The sequence below is a fragment of the Heloderma suspectum genome, chromosome Z (genome assembly GCF_057233095.1).
Source record: "Heloderma suspectum isolate Gila_16-S chromosome Z, 16-S_ref, whole genome shotgun sequence".
NCBI classification, from domain to species: Eukaryota; Metazoa; Chordata; class Lepidosauria; order Squamata; family Helodermatidae; genus Heloderma; species Heloderma suspectum.
Window position 1 is genome coordinate 10,033,925 of NC_139476.1, and position 18,273 is coordinate 10,052,197.

The window sequence follows — 18,273 nt, forward strand, 5'->3', positions numbered from 1 at the left end:
CCTTAAGAGAGGCATTTCAACCTTTTAGAATGGGGTGGGGGGAGCCATGCAAAAGCCGGAAAACTGCTAAATAATCAGAGGTTGGGGAAAAGAGGCTGGGGCCTTCTGGGGAGCCCCAGATGGCCAGATTGGGACCCCAGGCAGGCCAATTTTGGCCCACAGGCCTGAGGTTCAGTACCCTTGGTATATAACGTGTGAAGGGTTCTCTAATGTCATGCTTTGGCAAGAGTCAGGCCCTGGGAGCTGACTATTAATCCCAATAGGCCAGAGAGGCAGGTGCTGGGTTCAAAACAAGCAGCGACAGAGGATCAGACACAGGTGTATAGTCAAGGCCAGGGCAGTGGTGTAGCAAACAGGGAAGCAGTTGGTTCAGATTGAGGGTGAAGCTCTATGGTTGGGGTTTTTATAAGGTCCGGTGGGATGGGATCGGCCATTGTGGGAGGACCACCTGACAGAATGCACGGGTGGGCTCGTCCTGTGGCCTAGAAGACACCTTTGAAGTGATGAGCGCTGACTGCCAGGTTTGCAGTGGGAACAAAGTTCTGGTGGAGCAGGAGGTAGGTTGACAGAGCAGGATTGCGGGGTGGGCTGGTTCAAGACATACACACAGTCCTGCTATGGCTGGGATGGGCTCATCCCTGGAGCAAATGAGGAGCAATTCCATTTAGCACAGTCAGTGGCCAAGCACAAGGTCAAAGCACAATATTACCAGTCCAGGAAAAAGGGGCAGTTCAAAAGCAGGGTCTTATCAGGAGCCAGCAGCACAACAGATCAGCCCAAAGAGACGCAAGGTGAAAGGAAGTACAGTTTCAAGGTACTAGGAGCTAAAATAAGGTGTTCAAATAGGCCTCCCTGCCTCCGACCAAGGCTTATAACCTGGAGCCTTCAGGGCCCGATCCAGAACTCAGCTGCAACACACCCAAGACTTCTGGAAGAATTCCTTCTTGTGAGGAGGGCCTACTCACCAGGAGTCCTTTACTTACGAGGAACCTTCCTTTGCAGACAAGCACTCCCTCTCACAGGTGTTGTTCTGGCCTACCTGTTGAGACACTGACACCCTCAGCGGGGTGGGGGCCTGGGGCGGGGGTTGCTCAGCCTTTGTCTCAGAGATGGAGTTCCCCTTCTCTTCCGGGGAGGGACTCACAGACATCTCCCCCGAGGGCCCAGCCTTCCCCTGGTCTTCTGGCATGGGCTGCGCCTCGATGCTGTTTGTCTATGGGAGCGCTAGCTCCTCCTGTGAAGAGGATTCCTCCGCTGGGGGCTTGGCACACACACAGTACCGCAAGCATAGACAAAACACATGCCAGGGCGGAGAGTGAGTCTGGATCCTTCCCCCTGACATGCTAGGGAAGGGTGGGAGTTATTTAAAAAATGTGCAGAGAATTTTGTTCAGGTTGTATTCAAACCTATAACCGCCCCTGCCCCCACCTGAGCCCTGAAGTGGTTCAGTCCAGGAAAGTCCTTCACCCTTAAGTCTACTCTTTAGACTGGCGCTTGAAGGGAACCTCAGCTCTCTGAGGTTCGAAAAATGACTCTGTGTGTGATCTGTTCCTCTCACCATCTGGAGTGAGCTGCCAGAAGAATAATATTTTAACTAGGGCAGTTGACCGATCTAAAGAGTTTCTGTTGACTCAGAAATAAACCCCACTGTCTTCAGTGGGGCTTACTCCTTGTTAGGTATACATAGGACTGCAGCCTGGGGTGAGGAGCCTGTGGCCCTCCAGATGTTGTTGGACTACAACTTCCATCATCCCTGTCCATTTGGCATGCTGGTTAGCACTAATAGGAGTCAGTCCAACAACTCCAGGAGAATCATGGGTTCTTTAATTGGTGTGTGCTGCAATACTAAGCAAATTTAGTAAATCCCATTTGAGTTCAATAGAACTTAACTGTCCAGTAAATAGGTTTAGGATTGAAGCCTAAGGGCACAATCCTATGCATATTTAGACAAAAAAAAAAAGTCCTACAACTCCCAGCATTCCCCAGCCAGGCTGTTGAGGGCCTTTTTCTTTCTAAATGTGCATAGGATTGCATCCTAATAAAGTGATTACTTTTAAATGTATTTGCATATTACCAAAACATATTGGACCTTTAGAGTGCATTTAAAGCATCAAGAGATGGTAAACAACTTGCTCTGTATCCAGTGACGGCTTCGTGTTAGCGGAAAATACTTCATAAGGAAAGGCACTCAGTTTTCTCCAATCCACCCTGCCTACTTCACCCCCCTCCTCGCTACGCTCCACCCTGTTCCCTCAACTCTCAAGAACAGCTTTTCAGGGGATATGGCAGAGGGGTTGCATGGGGGGGGGGAAATCTGGTGCCCCGTCTTGAGCAAACAGAACTGTTTTCCGCTAGCACAAAGACCCCATTGGATACAAGCCCTTTATAGTAACAGCATGAGCAGAAACAGGTAAAAAATGGAAGAGCAGTGAAGGTTCTTGTTCTGTGAATTTCCTTTAAAAAAAATTTCAGGCATGATGACTTACTCATCTGGTTTGGTCCCATGAACAGAGGAGAAAGGTTAGTAAGGTTAGGACATAATAATGTTCCTATGGAGATACTGATATTTTGAGAATGTTATGTAATTTTTAAGAACTTGAGATGCAACAGCATGCTTAATTAAGGAAATAAGCCCAATGTTGCTATGTAATAGATATTATTGTAAGTCCTTGTTTGATTTTCTATATTGTGGCTGATTCATATAGCTAGTATAAGTAATGAAATATATTGTTCTGTACCATTTATGAGAACTATACAGTAAAAAGTATGTTTTTAAAAGGTTCTTCTCAAAGCTAACTTGCAGAGCATTGTATGCATGTTTACATGGAAGTAAATCCCATTGTGTTTAATGGAACTTTCTCCCAGGAAAGTCTGCATAGGATTGCAACTTTAGGGCGCAATCCTATGCATGTTTAGACAGAAAAAAAGGCCTACAAAGGTTGTTTTTTCTGTCTAAACATGCATAAGATTGCGCCCTTAGAGACAGCAGCTATCTTTTTTTGACCCCGTTTCATTAAAATAGTTTCTGAAAGTAAACAGGTGTGCTCTGAACTCTCATTCCCAACCAATGAATCAACTAAAACACCCAGTTAATTAATCTATTGATTACGGCAGTCTTGTGCAGGCCAACTTGGAAATGCGAGTCCAACTGAACTCAACTTGGAGGCAGACGGCAGTGTTTTTTTCAGAGTTTGTTTCTTTGTTTGCTTACTAGCAAATGGACCTGGTTTCGCATGGGTTGGAATAGCCCTTAGTTCGATACAGTAAAGCCCTCAAGCAAACTTACACAACTGTGAGAGTTAGACAAATTGTGCCTTCCCCCTCTGAGTCAAGCCACAGCTCCTGGTAGCCCTACACACAGCCCCTGCCACGGTGAACCCCTAAGGGAAGGGCCTTTCCACTCTGTTCCCATGGAGGGGGGCTTCCCCACAGCAGGGGGTAGGGGGCAGGCCTATAACGCTGTCCCTCAGCCATCCCCCCGGATTCAAACTACATGGACTGCAAAGCGATATGCTGATTAGGGATGTCTCTCCCTAGTGGATGAAGATATTACTGCAGGCTTCAACCACATAGACACATTGGACACATTTAAGGGTACAATCCTAGGCACGCATAGACTGAAAAAATCCTATAACTCCCAGCATTCCTCAGCCAGCCATACTGGCTAGGGAATGCTGGGAGTTGTAGGACTTATTTTGCTGTCTACACATGCATAGGATTGCATCCTAAATTAATTAACGTATTTTTAAAACAAAATAACTTGGAGGTGTACACCCCTGGGGTCCCCTTAGTATGCATGCCAGGTTTCAGGTGTCTACATTCCACAGTCTTGATACTATGACGCTGATGGATGGACAGAGAAACAGACAGACATCCTCTTTTTATTGTTATAGATTTATTTCTTCTAAACCTTTATTAAGAGATTTCAGATACACGGGTGGCAAAAGGAAGCCACATGGTATCACATGCCTCAGAATGATATGCGCCTTTTCCATGAGTGAGTTGTGAGTTAGCTTTTCCATCAGGGCAAGCTTCCCTACACGACTGTACCAGATCTCTAAAGCAAAATCTGAAGTTTTCCACCCCCCTGCTATTGTAAGTCAAGCTGCTGTTAAAAGAAAAATTATCAGTTCTCTGTGTAATAATTTTGTATCTATAAACTGGGGAAGGAGTGTGAGTGTTGGGGTTTGGGGAACTAACGGTTTGGTAATAATAAAAATCTGATTAAAGATGCGATCCCAGAAATCTGTTACGTGGAGGCAAAGCCACCACACATGAAAGAAGGATTCACGTTCCATGCATCCCCTCCAACAGTTAGGGGATAAAGAAGGGTTCATAAAACTCAGCTTCACCGGAGCAAGATACCATCTATGAAGCAACTTTAAGGTTACTTCACATACTGAACAGGAAGCAGATTTTAATGGAGGCGATTTCTTCATTATATTGTTAAACCACTCAATAACCCAAGTTAATAAAGACATAAAATGCAAACAGTACAACAGTGGATAAAAAGAGCACATTAAAAAAGAGAGAGTTGAAGACCGCCGCTCGTGGTGTGCATAGTCTTGACACACTTTTGTCTCTGATGAACAAACATAGCAGGCTTTTGAATTGTTTCAAAAGCCTGCCAGGCCTCTTTGGCCAGAAGCAATGGTGCATTGCAGGGGGAGCTGTAGCTCAGTGGTAGAACACTTGCTTTGCACACAGAAGGTCACGGTTCAGTCCCCAGCATCTCCAGTTAAGGTTGCAATCCTGTGCATGGCTAGCTGGGGAATTCTGGGTGTTGCAGGACTTTTTTCTGCCTAAACATGCATAGTGTTGCACCCTAAAAGGAGCAGGTAGGAGGAGATGGGACAGGGTGATCTCAGAGAACGGGCTTCTCTGTCTGCAACCCATAAGTGCTGCTGCCATTAAGGGGAGATAATATTGGGCTAGAGGTGGTAAAGTAAGCCTGAACTGGGATAACCCACCTTCTGATGTACCTCATGGGAAGCAAAGCCACTCTGCTTTCTTGAAACTTTCTTGAAACTGAGTGGAGCTCGCTTCTGAGTAAACATTCTTTGGACCACACGACTAAGTTTGCAGCCCTCGTTTCAACCTCTCTCATTTTATTGATTAAAAATACTCTGAGGCTACCTGTTCTTTTCACAGAGGGCTTTCTCCCTCCCCACCAAGTGTGCTAGATTTAACAAGTTGGTAGCACATAACAAAAGCTGGATCAGAGCAAAGGCCATTCTAGTCTGGCTTTCTGCTCCCACGGTGGCCAACCGAATGCCCCAGTGGGAAGCCCACAATCAGGACATGGGTGCAGTCGCACCCTCCTGCCCCTGTTCCCCATCAACTGGCATTCAAGGGTATACTGCTTCTGAACCTGTTGAGTAGCCACAGAATAGACCTCCAGTAGCTGGTTCGTTGAGTTTTATTGTGCTCCCACCCCAGCCCTGGAAGCCAACTGTGGGTAACACTTGTGTGTGTAAAATTATGCGTGGTGTGGAGAAACTGGAAAGGGAGACCCCTCTCTTGTAATGCTAGAGCCCCATGGAGTAGTTCAGGGAAGCCAAGTCATGGGAGATTTGGGACGGACAAAAGCACATCATTAAACTATGGAATTCCCTGCCACAAGATCTAGTGGTGGCCACCAGTGATATGCTACCTGCAGTATTTTACAAGTTGTTACTTAAGCCCATAAGAAGAGCCGTGCTGGATCAGACCAAAGGCTACCTAGTCCAGTGCGCTGTTCGCACAGTGGCCAAGCAGATGCCCCAATGGGAAACCCACAAGCAGGACATAAGTGTAATAACACCCTCCCACTTGCGTTTCCCAGCAAACTGGTATTAAAAGACATACTGCTTCTGATACTGGAGGTAGCATATAGCCAACATGACTATAGTAGCCATTGATAGCCTTAATCCTCTAGGAATTTGTCTAAGAGAGCAATCCTGTGGGTTTAGACAGCATCTGGGGGGCTATAAGATTTTTCAGATTCCTGGATCCAAGGCAGAGACAATGCTCTAACCTCAGGCCCAGGAGTCTGAGCTCCCCTCACAGCTGGCGTGGTTCTCTCCATGTATGAGCTCGCAAACATGAGCTCGGAAAGGAGGAAAAGAGGGCGTGCCAATGGGTGAGGACGGCTTATGCCATATCCCCTTCTCTCCCCAGCCTCCCCCTCACCAACACACCCACGTGAAAATGCCTGTCTAGCTAAATTGCAGAGCAGGAGGTGTGGCGTGCCTCTCACTTTGCTCTGGATACTTGTAAGCCTCCGAGTTCGGAGGGCAGATCCAGTGGGATTGCACCCTAAATCCTCTTTTCAAGAAGTCTGTGGAAAGCTGGGTCCATTCATTATTTAAAACACACACACACCCCTTTACAAATTTCACTGTGCTGACTAGACATTAACCACCTGATGACCATGTAATTCTGTTAATTGTACTCTCTGACTGCTGTCTGTTTTCTGCTGTCATTGTTGACAAACTTAATTTTCAACAAAGATTTTACAAACGAAAGAGAATAAAACTCCGTTCCATCTTTCCAAAAGCCAACTTCCTTGCTGATGAAGACAAGGGCCCTTGCTCCTCTCCCTGTGCTTCCTCCTCAGCTGAGGACTCCGAAGAAGACTCCATTCCCTCCAATGACTGCAAGAAGGTGCGTCTTCGGAGCCCGTGATCATCTCCTCACTGCAGGGTGAGGGGAGGGGCTGAGGCTGAGAGGATTATGCCTTCCCTACGGCTGCCCAAGCCTGAAACAGAAGGCTGGGACTCCTCTCATCACCTTCGCCAGAGGGCCATGATGCATTCGCTGCAGCAATCGGAAACGTGAGCCCCTGAGTGTGGTAGAACAGCCTCTCCCAATGTGGTGCCCTCCAGATGTGCTGGACTACAATTCCCAACCATGGGGGCTTTAGTCCAACATATCTGGAGGGGGCCAGGTTGTGGCCGGCTGTACTACAAGTTCCCTGGGGAGAGAGGTCGCACCCCTTTCATCAATAGAATCTGAATAATCGGGTCTTCCCAGATCCTGTCCTGTTCTCCTCTCTCTTTCTCGATTTTATTCTTAATATTTATTTGCAGGAGATCATGGTTGGGCCTCAGTATCAGGCAGCTGTCCCTCTCCTCCATTTGAACAGACATGGCGAAAAAGGTGGGAGGCCTTCCCTATTGTGGTGGGCTGTAATACTCCAGGCTGTGTTTGCATTTGTCAGTGGTGTCTGTGTGTGCGTGTTCCAGGGAATCGTCCTTCCGGTGCAGAAACTGGTGCTGGAGGAGCACAAGTTCACCTTCCTGAGTAACTCTGATTTCATCTTTTAAAAGATGAACCTTAAAGCAGCTTTGTACTTCAGTCCTTGCCTTGGTGGCCATAGGCGACCAGGAATCCCATACAGGCAAGTACAAAGAATTCCAGGTAGGTGAGTGAGTGGGCTAGTGGAGGAGGGACAGATCTTTCCATTCCTCTGCCAGTTGGCTGGGCTTCCCTGCTGGCGGAGGAATTAAAACCCATACCTTGTCTTCTTTGCCAGCCTCTCTGGTAGAAGGCAATTTTTACTAGCGTGCTAAGAGGCCGGTATCCTGCATTTCCATGCTGGCTACAAAGGAGGAGGTGACTTGCCCTCCTCTGTGGCCAGTGTGGAAAAAGAGGTTATCTGTAGTGTGCTAATAAAAAAAAATATTGCATGCTAGTGACTTTTCTGTACAAGGCTCTGTTAAAAATTCGGGGAAGGCAGAGTGTGACAGCCTTAATTGAGCTATGAGGCATGCACTGCTCTAAAGGTCCCGGGGAGGTCATCTTTAGTGTTCCATTCTCACAACAACAACCCTTATAATAACCAATATAAGTTGCTGTTGTTCCCATTTCACAGGTGGGAACTGAGGGTGACTTTACCCAAGACGTGCAATGAGGAGAACCGTGTATATATTCCACGATAAAAGCAGATATATAGAATTCTGTTGCCCGGACAATGCAAATTGTGCACTGGAAAAGCTGAATTCAGTGTAATCTGTATAAGATTTGCAGACTGAGCACGCCTGCATAATTCGTCTTGCCTTTGTATAATTAATTCTGGTTTTGATTTGCATGATTCTTTTGCATGATTTTGCATGATTCTTCTTTTGCTAAGAATGGGAAGGGGCAAGGGCTTGAGAACCGCCATCCCCCGACTCCTGGAAATCTTATTCAGCCACTTTGTGCTGGCTTTGTGTTCACACTTTAGCAGCATAGGAAGCTACCTTAGACCAGCTCAAACTGTTCATCCATCTGGGCCATTATTGTCTGCTCTGACTGGCAACAGCTTTCCAAGGTTTCAGGCGGAGAAGGTTCTTTCCCATCACGTGCCGCCTGAATCTTTTACCTGGGAGGGGCAGGGGCTGAACCTTCTGCATGCAGCGGGACTCTACCCACTGAGCTACGGTCCCCCCCACCCCCTTATACCAGGGCAAGCTGTTACCTGTCTAAACCAGCGTTGTCTGGTCTTGCACAGAGGCCTTTCCCCAAACCTCCTACCAGGGATCCCTTTTAACTGGAAATGCTGGCTGCTGTCTCTCCTTTTTCAAGCATATCTTTGCAGTCATAAGGACCAGTGGCTTGCCCTTTTGTTGATGTGAAAGTGGAGGTTCTCGCAGAGCTTTTTGCATGCTCCTGCAGGATCTCAGCGTGCGTGCGCAAGCCATAGTGCCAACTCAGGGTGGATCTTGACCTCCAACATCCGTGCCCGCCAATGTTTTCTCTTCCAGTGTACGAAAATGACGACCAGCTGCTTTGGGACCCAAACATCCTGCCCGAGAGAGAGGTGGAAGAGTTCCTTTACCGAGCCATCAAGAGGAGGTGGGACGAGGTCTCCGTCGCCAGCCTTCCGGAAGGAGAGACAGTGAAGGATAACGAGCAGGTAAGTGTGGTGGTCATTCCCAAACAGGGGAGAGGTCCTCGGTGCCGCTGGGGGTCAGCTGCTGTGCCCTGGGGAATAGATTAATTTAAAAGCTCTGGTGAGACCCCAAATCTCCTCCCATGGAGGAGACTGGCAGTGGCTTGCACAGAGAAGGCTGTTCCCCATCACCTGCTACCTGATCCTTCTACCTGGAGATGCCAGGGATGGAACCTGGGACCTGCATGCAAAGCAGGTCCTCGGCCACAGAGCTAGAGTCCCCCCCCTACCATCATTGCTTTGCTGTCCCTCTGTGAAGTGAGGTGGTCTGGACCCGGCTCTGCTCCTTTGTGTCCCCACCCCCAAATTCCTGTTCCCTCCTCTTACTCTTCCCCCACCGCCCCAGCTGCCTAATGAGCCGCCCCCCGGGTGTGCGCGCATGTGTTCCACAGGCGCTGTACGAACTGGTGAAGTGCAACTTCAATACGGAAGAGGCATTGCGGAGACTCCGGTTCAACGTGAAGGTCATTCAAGGTGAGAGAGAGGGAGTCCAGCGCTCCACAGCAGAGGCCGTCTGGTGCTGTCAGTGCTGCTGGGGGCAGGGAAGGGAGAAAGACCTCTTTCACCCCGAGGGCTGAATTCTGTTTCGGAGAAGCTCTCGGAGGCCGCATTCCAGTGGTGGGCAGAGCCAAAGGCAATATGAGCAGAGCCAAAACACCCAACATGTTGGCCTATTGTAGCTTCAAGTTCTTCCTGCCAGTCACTAAGCTTTATGAGAAGGATTTCAGCCTTTTAGAGTGGGAGAAAAAACCACACAAAAGCCGGGAAACCACCAAACAGTTGGGGAGAAGGGGGCGGGGCTAGGAAGGGAAGCGTGGCTATCTGAGGAACCCCAGAGGGCCAGATTGGAACCCCAGGCAGGCTGGATTTGCCTCGCAGGCTTGAGGTTCCCCACCCCTGGCCTCGACTCTCCACACTTCTTTTTTAAAATCCTGCCCTGCAGCAGGGAGGTGTCCATCATTTGTCATTCCCACCCTCCCCCTTTTATAATTGCGAAGAACCCTGCAAGACTTAGGCAGAAACTCCACGACTGGCCTAAGTCAAGCTGTGATCTTCATGGCTGAGCAGGGATTTGAACCCATGCCCCTCCAGCCCAGGTTGAACACTCATATTGTAAGGAGAGCCCTGCTGGATCTTACCAAAGGTCCATCTAATGCAGCACCCTGCTTCCCACAGTGGCCAACCAGATGCCTTCGGGAAGCCAGTAAAGCAGGATGTGAAGGCAGGAGCCCTCTTTGGCATTCTTTGTCCCCCCACATTTAGTAATGTGAGGTAGACTGCCCCTGTGCCCTGAGGTTCCAAAGACTTAAGTACAAGGCAGGGGCAGGCTCTGAGCTCCAAAACACAAAACCGCTCTTTTGAACCCAAATAAAAATGGCACTGGAGGGTAGCAATTTGTTTTGCAGCATGCCGGCCTCCCAGTTTGTTTTTAAGGGTTTAAATTTTCAGAAAATTCTGAGGAACAGATAAAAACCAGGAAGGGCAGGGAGCCTGGCGGCCACCAAGAATAGTATCTGTGGGCACAGGCACCATGTTGCAGACCCCAGAACTAGAGAATGCATGGCAAGTGTTTCGGACACTTGAAAATGCAAAGCAGTTTTTTATACCTTACACAATGTTTTTGTATTTGTATTTATTTTATTTACAATATTTATATACTGCTCCACATCAAAAGATTTCGGAGTGGTGAATAGCAGAGACAGAAGAATAAAACACCATGTTAAAACTGTTAAAACATTTTAAAACAAGACAAGTTCCAGTAAGGCCGAATTTAATAAGCCGTGGCTGGTCACTCAAGGAAGGCTTCTCAAAATAACAATGTCTTCAGGAGGCACTGGAAGGAACACAACATTGGCATCTGCCTGACCTCCAAAGGCAGGGAGGTCCACAGGAAGGGGGCCACCACACTGAAGGCTCTTTTCCTGGTGGACTCCAGCCAGGCCATGGGTCCATGTGGAACCACCAGGAACATGCCCTCTGATGACCTCAGTGACTGGGCAGGTTGATAAAGAAGGAGGTGTTCCCAGGTATCTTGGTCCCAAGTTGTTTAGGGCTTTGTACACTAGTACTAGAACCTGAAACCTGGCCCAGTAGTGAATAGGCAGCCAGTGCAGTTCCCTCAGCAAAGGAGGTGCATGCTCAAAAGGGGCAGCTTCCCACAACAGCCAAGTATTTTAATGATTTTTAATTTTTGTGAACCACCCAGAGAGCTTCAGCTATGGGGCAGTATAGAAATATAAGAAATGAAATTAAGCAAACGGAGGTGATTGTTGTTATTATTAAATAAGAACAAGGACATGCCAGGCTTCTATAAGGGAGGCTATGGTGCCATCAGCTAAACAGAGCGTCTGTAAGTTTGGCGGGTACTATAGAAAGATCCTTCTCGGTGGTGGCCCGTGACGTATGGAGCTCCTTCCCAAGAGATAGAAAGCTGGCTCCATCTGTCGTGGGTTTTTAAAGAGAGTTTTGAAACCTTACTTTCTTTATTATTTAAATCAGAGGTTTTATTATATTTGTTACTGGTTCATTTTTAAATTGGTTTTAACGTTAATTTATGATTTCATGAACTTGTTATACTGATCTAGTCAGTATATTTTGTCTTGCATTATAAGCTTCCTTGGGAAGACGGCAGTCTTGAAAGGTGGCTAAGAAATGCTTCAAATAAATAAATGTTTGGGGCAGGTGATAATCCCTAGGGGAGCAAGTCAGGGATGCTGTGTTAGACCTGGTTCAGGCAACACGACAACCCAGATTATGAGCTGATTAAGGGTTGAATATGGGTTGTTGTGTTGTGTGAACCCAGCTGCGCTAACAAATCATGGTTTGTTAACCACAAAAACAATCCAGACTTCAGTCAGTGACAACCCATACTCTGGGTTGTGTTGTGTGAACAACTTCTTTGTCATTCTGATCAGATTTGGCTGCTAGTCAGGGCTGTTTGCAAGTAGGAGGAAATTAAACCACAGAAGTTAGGTTCCTAACAGCATGGGTTTTCATATAAAAGTTTTTTAAAATCTATCACATTTCTGGGCCTTATGAATGCCAGATATGACAAGGAGGGCAATGCCTGGTTAATCTTGACATCCAGAATTACCCAAGGGCAGGTAACACTCTTGCGCTCCCTAAAAGTGAATCTTAAGAGTAAGATTTACCACCTTCAGATGTTTCTGCACACGTCACTAATGTGAGCATGCCCTCTAACTAGAAGGAGGAAAGCCCAGATGGGTGACTCCTGCAAGGGTTTGATGGGGAGGTCTCCTCCAAGGCAGGGTCATTCTCCTCGGCTTCCTGCACTGAATGATCCAGCAAGACCCAAGAGAGGAAGAGAGGTGGCAGGCCTTGGTAGTGAGAGAGAGGCTTGTTTCTCCCATTTTAGTTGAGAATATTAACCAAAAATATGCCATGGCTATTGAGGAAGTTTAGAAAATGCTAAATGGATGTCTCTTGCAAATAATTCCCATCTCCCTTTTTGTTGCCTTCCTTTCAGATGAGCTCTGTGCCTGGAGCGAAGAGGAATGCAGGAACTTTGAACACGGGTTTCGGGTCCACGGGAAAAACTTCCACCTTATTCAAGCGAACAAGGTAAATCGGCAGCAGCATGCATTAGTTTGAGCGAATTACATGCAGATTGTCAGGAATGAATCTGAGGATGTGGAGATGTTTAGCAGCTCGGATTCAGAATGGAAACAGCCAGAATTGGGGGAGGCTCCCTCCCTAGTGAGCTCAGACACAGCAAAGCTTCCTTCCCAAGGTCTTCCCAAGACCTTGACACACAGATGGCCCAGCCTGAACGCCCCCCCCCTTTCCTCCACCATGAGAACCCAGCTTTCGGAGCGGGAAGAGAGTGAGGGGTATGACTTGAGGGATGCTAGGGTCCATCGCAGAGTGAAGTGGGAAAAGCTAGAGGCAGAGCTCAGAGCTTGTGGGAGGGCTGCTGGCTTGCAGAAGCACAGACAAAGCTGCAGAAGGCTGCATTGGCCACCCGTTCGCTGTTTCCTTCATAACCTGCACATGGGCTTCTCATTGGGGGCCATCTGGTTGACCACTATTGAGAAATGGGATGCTGGACGAGATGGATGTTTTGTCTGATCCAGCAAGGCTCTCCTTATGCTCTTACAATAGCTAAAAAGGACCTTCCATATTCAGGGGCTGCCTGCCTCTGAGTAACAAAGGCCAGGGACATAAAACTATGCAGGGAGGGTGGGTGCAGTCTTCATGACCTGCTTGTGGGCTTGGCATCTGGTTGCCTGTACAGTCAGTAAAAGCAGTCCCTGCCTCTCCAGACTTAACAATCCACAACAGCCGTTCCCCAACCAGCTGCCCTCCAGGTGTGCTGGACTGCAACTCCCACCATCCCCAGCCAGTGTGGCCAGGGTTCTGCAGGCTCTGTATAAAGAATCTGGGGGGAGAGGTTGCCAGAATAATTCTGAGGCAGAGACATATATTTACAGATATAGGCAGCAACATCGGTTTCCAAAACAGCATCATTGTATAAGAATTTCCCTTGCACTCCTTTTGTTTGACCGTTATTTAGGGCACAATCCTATGCATATTTAGACAGAAAAAAAGTCCTACAAGTCCCAGCATTCCCAAGCCAGCATGGAGAGCCTTGCTGGAGAGTTTTTCTGGATAAGATCAAAAGGTCCATCTCATCCAGCAGGGCTGGCTGGGGAATGCTGGGAGTTGTAGGACTTCTTTCTGTCTAAACTTGCATAGGACTGCATCCTCAGAGAGACAGGATGGCCTTTACTAAAGCTTGGTTAAACTGGATGCCTTCAGCTGTGTCAGAAGGAAGAATAGGCCATATTCTGAGTGTATCTGTCCTTGTGGTTTAAAACAGGTGGAAGAAGTTGTACGTGTTATTATATATCGTCCCCTGTATAATGTGTTTGGTCTACAACTCCCACCAGCCTAGCTGTGGTGAAGGATCATGGGAACTGTGGGCCAAAACCTCAGGAGGGTCACAGGTTTTCCATCCCTATAAGTGAACAATATTTGGGGAAGTCTGTCCATGAGACTCTAATCTCTTGTGGGCAGCATAGGTATCTTGACTGCAAAGGCTGCATGTTTTCTATCTGTAGTAGTTGGTGCTAGAGAAAAATCCTTAAATGAGAATGCTCTGCCTTATGAGGCAGATTCAGAACTTTTAAGTTGGTGAGTGATTTTATATAAGTTTGTGCGATTTTACTTATTTTAGCTAGAGGTCCAGAATTTGAAGGTTGTTCTCTATGATTTGGGTTTGTGTTGATATAAATAGGTTATATTTGTGTTGATACGTGTTTGTGTTGTGATGGTCTGATGACTACATGCAAATAAACAGATCTGATCTGCTGGCTGTGGATGATAGGAGCTGTAGTCCAAAACGACTTGAGGGCACCCAACTGGGGAAGGCGGATCTAGAAGATATGATGCAGAAGGGATGGGAAGGGAACAAAAGCCAACTTGGACACCAATCCTTAAAGTTAAATAGTAGTTCCTGTGAGCACCTGGAAAGGAAGCCGTTCGGGGAGAGGAGGTCTTTCAGCAGAGCAGAGGGAGTGGCCCTGCTTCCTATCCCCCTCTCCCTCCCTCTGCTGCTGGCTGATGGGATGGCTGCTGCCAGGTGATGGAGGAGCCCAATGAAGCCATGGGAGAGAAATAGTGGCTGGCCTACCTTGCAGGGTTGTTGTAAGGATTCCAGCTAGATAATGTACATGAAGCATTTTGAACTCTTGGAAGTACTCTACTAGATGCTGAATACGTGTATTATTTATTGTTGCTGTTATTTGTTGTTATTTGTTACTATTACTACTGTGGGCTGCTACTACTGTTGAGTCATCTGTCAAGGCTCCCCCTGAATGATTTGTATGGAAACCTGGTGCATCGCAAAGGATTCTGGGACATGCACCCTGTTCACGCAGGTTTGATTCCAGGCAGGCTATCCCCCCGAATCCCGGCCTTTCTGAGCTTCACCTCACCTTCCCCTCCTCTTCGTCCACAGGTCCGCACCCGGTCGGTGGGCGAGTGCGTGGAGTACTATTACATGTGGAAGAAGTCTGACCGCTATGACTACTTCACCCAGCAGACGCGGTTTGGAAGGAAGAAGTATGTCCTCCACCCTGGAGCCACGTGCGTGGACTACGATCAGTAATGTTTGGCGGTGCTGGGCCGCAGGCGGCCGAGCGCATGGGAAGCCGGAACGCAAGTCCCAGAGGCATTGGGCCCAGAAGCGCTGGGGCCAGGTCCACGGGGCAGGTTGACCCAAGAAGCCTGGGATAGAGCAGGTAGAGAAGAATAGGAAGGCTAAGAAGCAGACTCGGAAGACAGCCTTGCAAACACCGAGGTCTAGCTCAGAAGTATTTAGCCATAGCAGGAAGAACCAACCCCGAGGAGTCTAGCCATGCTGGATTGTGGAGGATACCACTGCCTCTTCTTTGTCCCCACGTGTCATCAGCCAGGGCCCAAGACACGTGGGGCTCCCTCCTTGTCCACTAGGAGGCAGGCTCTCTGAAGAAAGATTAATCTTGGGCCACTTCCCACTTTTCCTCTGAAGCAAGGTTTTTCCGGCCTCCATCTTGCAGCCCCATCAGTGCACAGAGCGGGAGGCTCCGACTTCTCCCACTTATACCTACATAAACAGAGCAGTGAGGGCTACATTAGGCCCTCTGCTGCTCTGCCCTCCAGAGAGCTCATCTTCACCAGTAGAACTGTGTCTTCTCGTGCCTTCAGTTCCAGAAACCGTGCAGAAAACGCGTGACTTGGGGATCAGAGCCAGAGTGCCTCTGCATTGCAGGAATTTGTTTTCAGTCCAGCTCACAGTCCTTCCACAGATTCACTCCAAGCGTCCTTTGATTCAGCAGCCTAATTTAGAGGAGGGAGCAGGAGCCTTGTTGCTATGGTTAAAAATAATTAGGGGTCCTAAATTCTTGTTGGTCTCCTGCAAATTGCTCGGAGAACTACCAGTAGGTCCCGACCCACCTTCTGCCCAACCCTGGTGTAAGGGAGGCATGGAGGAAGAGATGGAAACATTTTGTGAGACTGGGTGCAAACATCCATTCCCTCTGTTTCTGAAGTTGAGGCTGTGAGTGTTATTGCTTATGTAGCCAACACAGCACCACCCACCTGCAAGAGGGAGGTTATCAACAGGCTTGGGGGAACTCCAAGGTTTGCAGAAGTACAAATGTAGTTATTTATTTAATTCATTGTTGTGAAATTTTCAACCAAAAAACCACACAGCTATAAAAAGAAAGAGGGAGAAATTATATACATACATAGATTTATATGTATCCATATTAATGAATACGTATGAAATGTGTGTGTGTGTGTGTGTGTGTATGTATGTGTGTGTGTGTGTGTATATGTGTATATATATATATATATACATATATATATGACAATACAACTTTCTAGTAATTATACATACACTTCAACAAAAGTAGGCCAGATACCAAATAAGTATACATTTGATGGTGGCGTCTATACGCTCCCCATTCCGATACTGAAAGCGTTGTAAGGTCCTCAATCCATTGCATTATAGGAGGAGAACATTTATCCTTCTAGTGGCACCATATCAGTCTTTTAGCTGTCAAAAGAGCACGGACAATCCACTTACACTGACCATTCCTTAGTTTCCAAGAAGCAAGTAGATAATTTAAAAGAGCATGTATATCAGTGAATATTAAAGACTGTTCCGGTCCAAAATTTATCCATATAATAATCTCCTCCCAAAAAGAAGCTACTACTGGACATTGCCAAAACATATGTTTAAAAGAAGCATTAGCTGCTTTGCACCGCCGGCAGTTACAAAAGTACAAAAACAAAGTAGGGGGGAAAAAACCAAGTGTGGAGAGGATCCTAAAACAGCCGAATGAGGTCTGAGTATGGTCAGTGACCACAGAGTGTTTGGGCAAGGGGGGGTGGGGTGGGGTGGGGGGAGGAAAATGGAATGGAATAGCTGAAATATTGAAGGGCAGTATTTCATACTGCAACATTTTGCTGCAGATCCCACCTCAGTCTGTCTTTTGGAGAGGACTCCTTAATGCTGCTCTTAAATAACAGCCTCACGGATGGAACTTGTTAATCCATTGTTGTGGGAGGCGTGGGCTCATGTGTTTGCATGGTCATGCACCAATGCTGGGCTTCCTTTAATATTGCAGGTGGTCTGTGTAGGGTGCCAATACACCCTGCTCCCCCCCCCCCCCACACACACACTTTAATCTGGTCATTCAGAAATGATCTTCTACACATCTGTTTGGGTTTGTTTGTTTTGTTTCTCCCCATAGGGACTATGCGGATAATTTTTTAGACAGCGGAGACGTAGAAAGTTCCAGCCGCTCACGTGCTTCCCCACCCATCCTGTCGGCCACCAGCTGCCTGGACCCTCGTTTCAGCACAGATCACCTGACGATGGAGAACACAGGTAACGCCTTCCGGCTTGCCCTCAGGGCCCAAAAAGCCTTCCTGATTATTTCCGAATATGCACATGTATGTCTGTGTATGAGTTTTGCGGTTATTCAGATGCAAGGGGAAGGTTATTCAGATTCAAAGTCCAGCCTCAGTATGCAGAGAAAAAAGACAACCCCAGCACATCCATTTCTCTAGTCCAGCCTTTCCCATCCTGGTATCCCCCAAGTATTTTGGACAACAACTCCCAGCATTCCCGACCATTTTATTCATTCATTTGATTTGTGAGTTGCCCTATAACTGAAGCTGTCAGAGGGACATACACAACAAAATAACAAGTACAACAAAACTTGATGATAAAACTCTCCCTCCCACACACCATTCTCTCTCTCTCTCTCTCTCTCTCTCTCTCATAATAATAATAATAATAATACAACTTTTATTGTTTCAACCAAAGTTACAACAAGAATGCAAAACATGGATAGATAAAAGATCAAATAAAACAAGTTACTAATTTTTAACATTCTGCAAGGTCAGAAATATTACTCTTTGCTTTGGGGCTGTAGAAGCAAAAGTGGCTAATGTCAGAAGGACTGTCTTATTATAACATGTAAACAAAAAAATTATTTTCTCTGAATCAGACCAGATGGACAGGGTCTAAAAAAAAAATAAGTCTAAATCTTAGAATGAATTTGGGAATAAATGGGGCAATAAAACAGGTAATGAGGCAGACACCCCACTTTGCCACTGCGTCAAGGGCAATGTCTGGAGGTATAAGGCGTTTTATTAAAGCGCCCTTCCAAAACTGCTGTTTGCATCTGCTGCATCCTTAGATATGTTAACGCTGATCTGAGGCAAGGGTTAGAAATTAAACTATACCTTTCACGTTCAAATTTAATCTTTGCAAACCATGGTGCTATGTTATTGCTTGAAACTGTCTGTCTGTCTATCTAACATATATATATAGTTTTAAAAGC

General features: G+C 47.0%; 1 protein-coding gene across 4 annotated transcripts in view; it reads left to right on the forward strand.

Annotated features, from left to right (window-relative positions):
- MIER2 (MIER family member 2) overlaps positions 1-18,273 on the forward strand; it is a 46,205-nt gene that overhangs the window by 18,138 nt on the left and 9,794 nt on the right. For 2 of the 4 annotated variants that reach the window (XM_084826263.1, XM_084826266.1), the window contains 7 exons: positions 6,539-6,645; positions 7,071-7,140; positions 8,727-8,878; positions 9,307-9,388; positions 12,402-12,496; positions 14,895-15,022; positions 17,176-17,312. In XM_084826263.1, the coding sequence (XP_084682389.1) occupies positions 6,539-6,645; positions 7,071-7,140; positions 8,727-8,878; positions 9,307-9,388; positions 12,402-12,496; positions 14,895-15,022; positions 17,176-17,312 (771 nt within the window). The remainder of the gene's footprint in view (positions 1-6,538; positions 6,646-7,070; positions 7,141-8,726; positions 8,879-9,306; positions 9,389-12,401; positions 12,497-14,894; positions 15,023-17,175; positions 17,313-18,273) is intronic. The other 2 variants (XM_084826264.1, XM_084826265.1) reach the window with 2 other exon arrangements.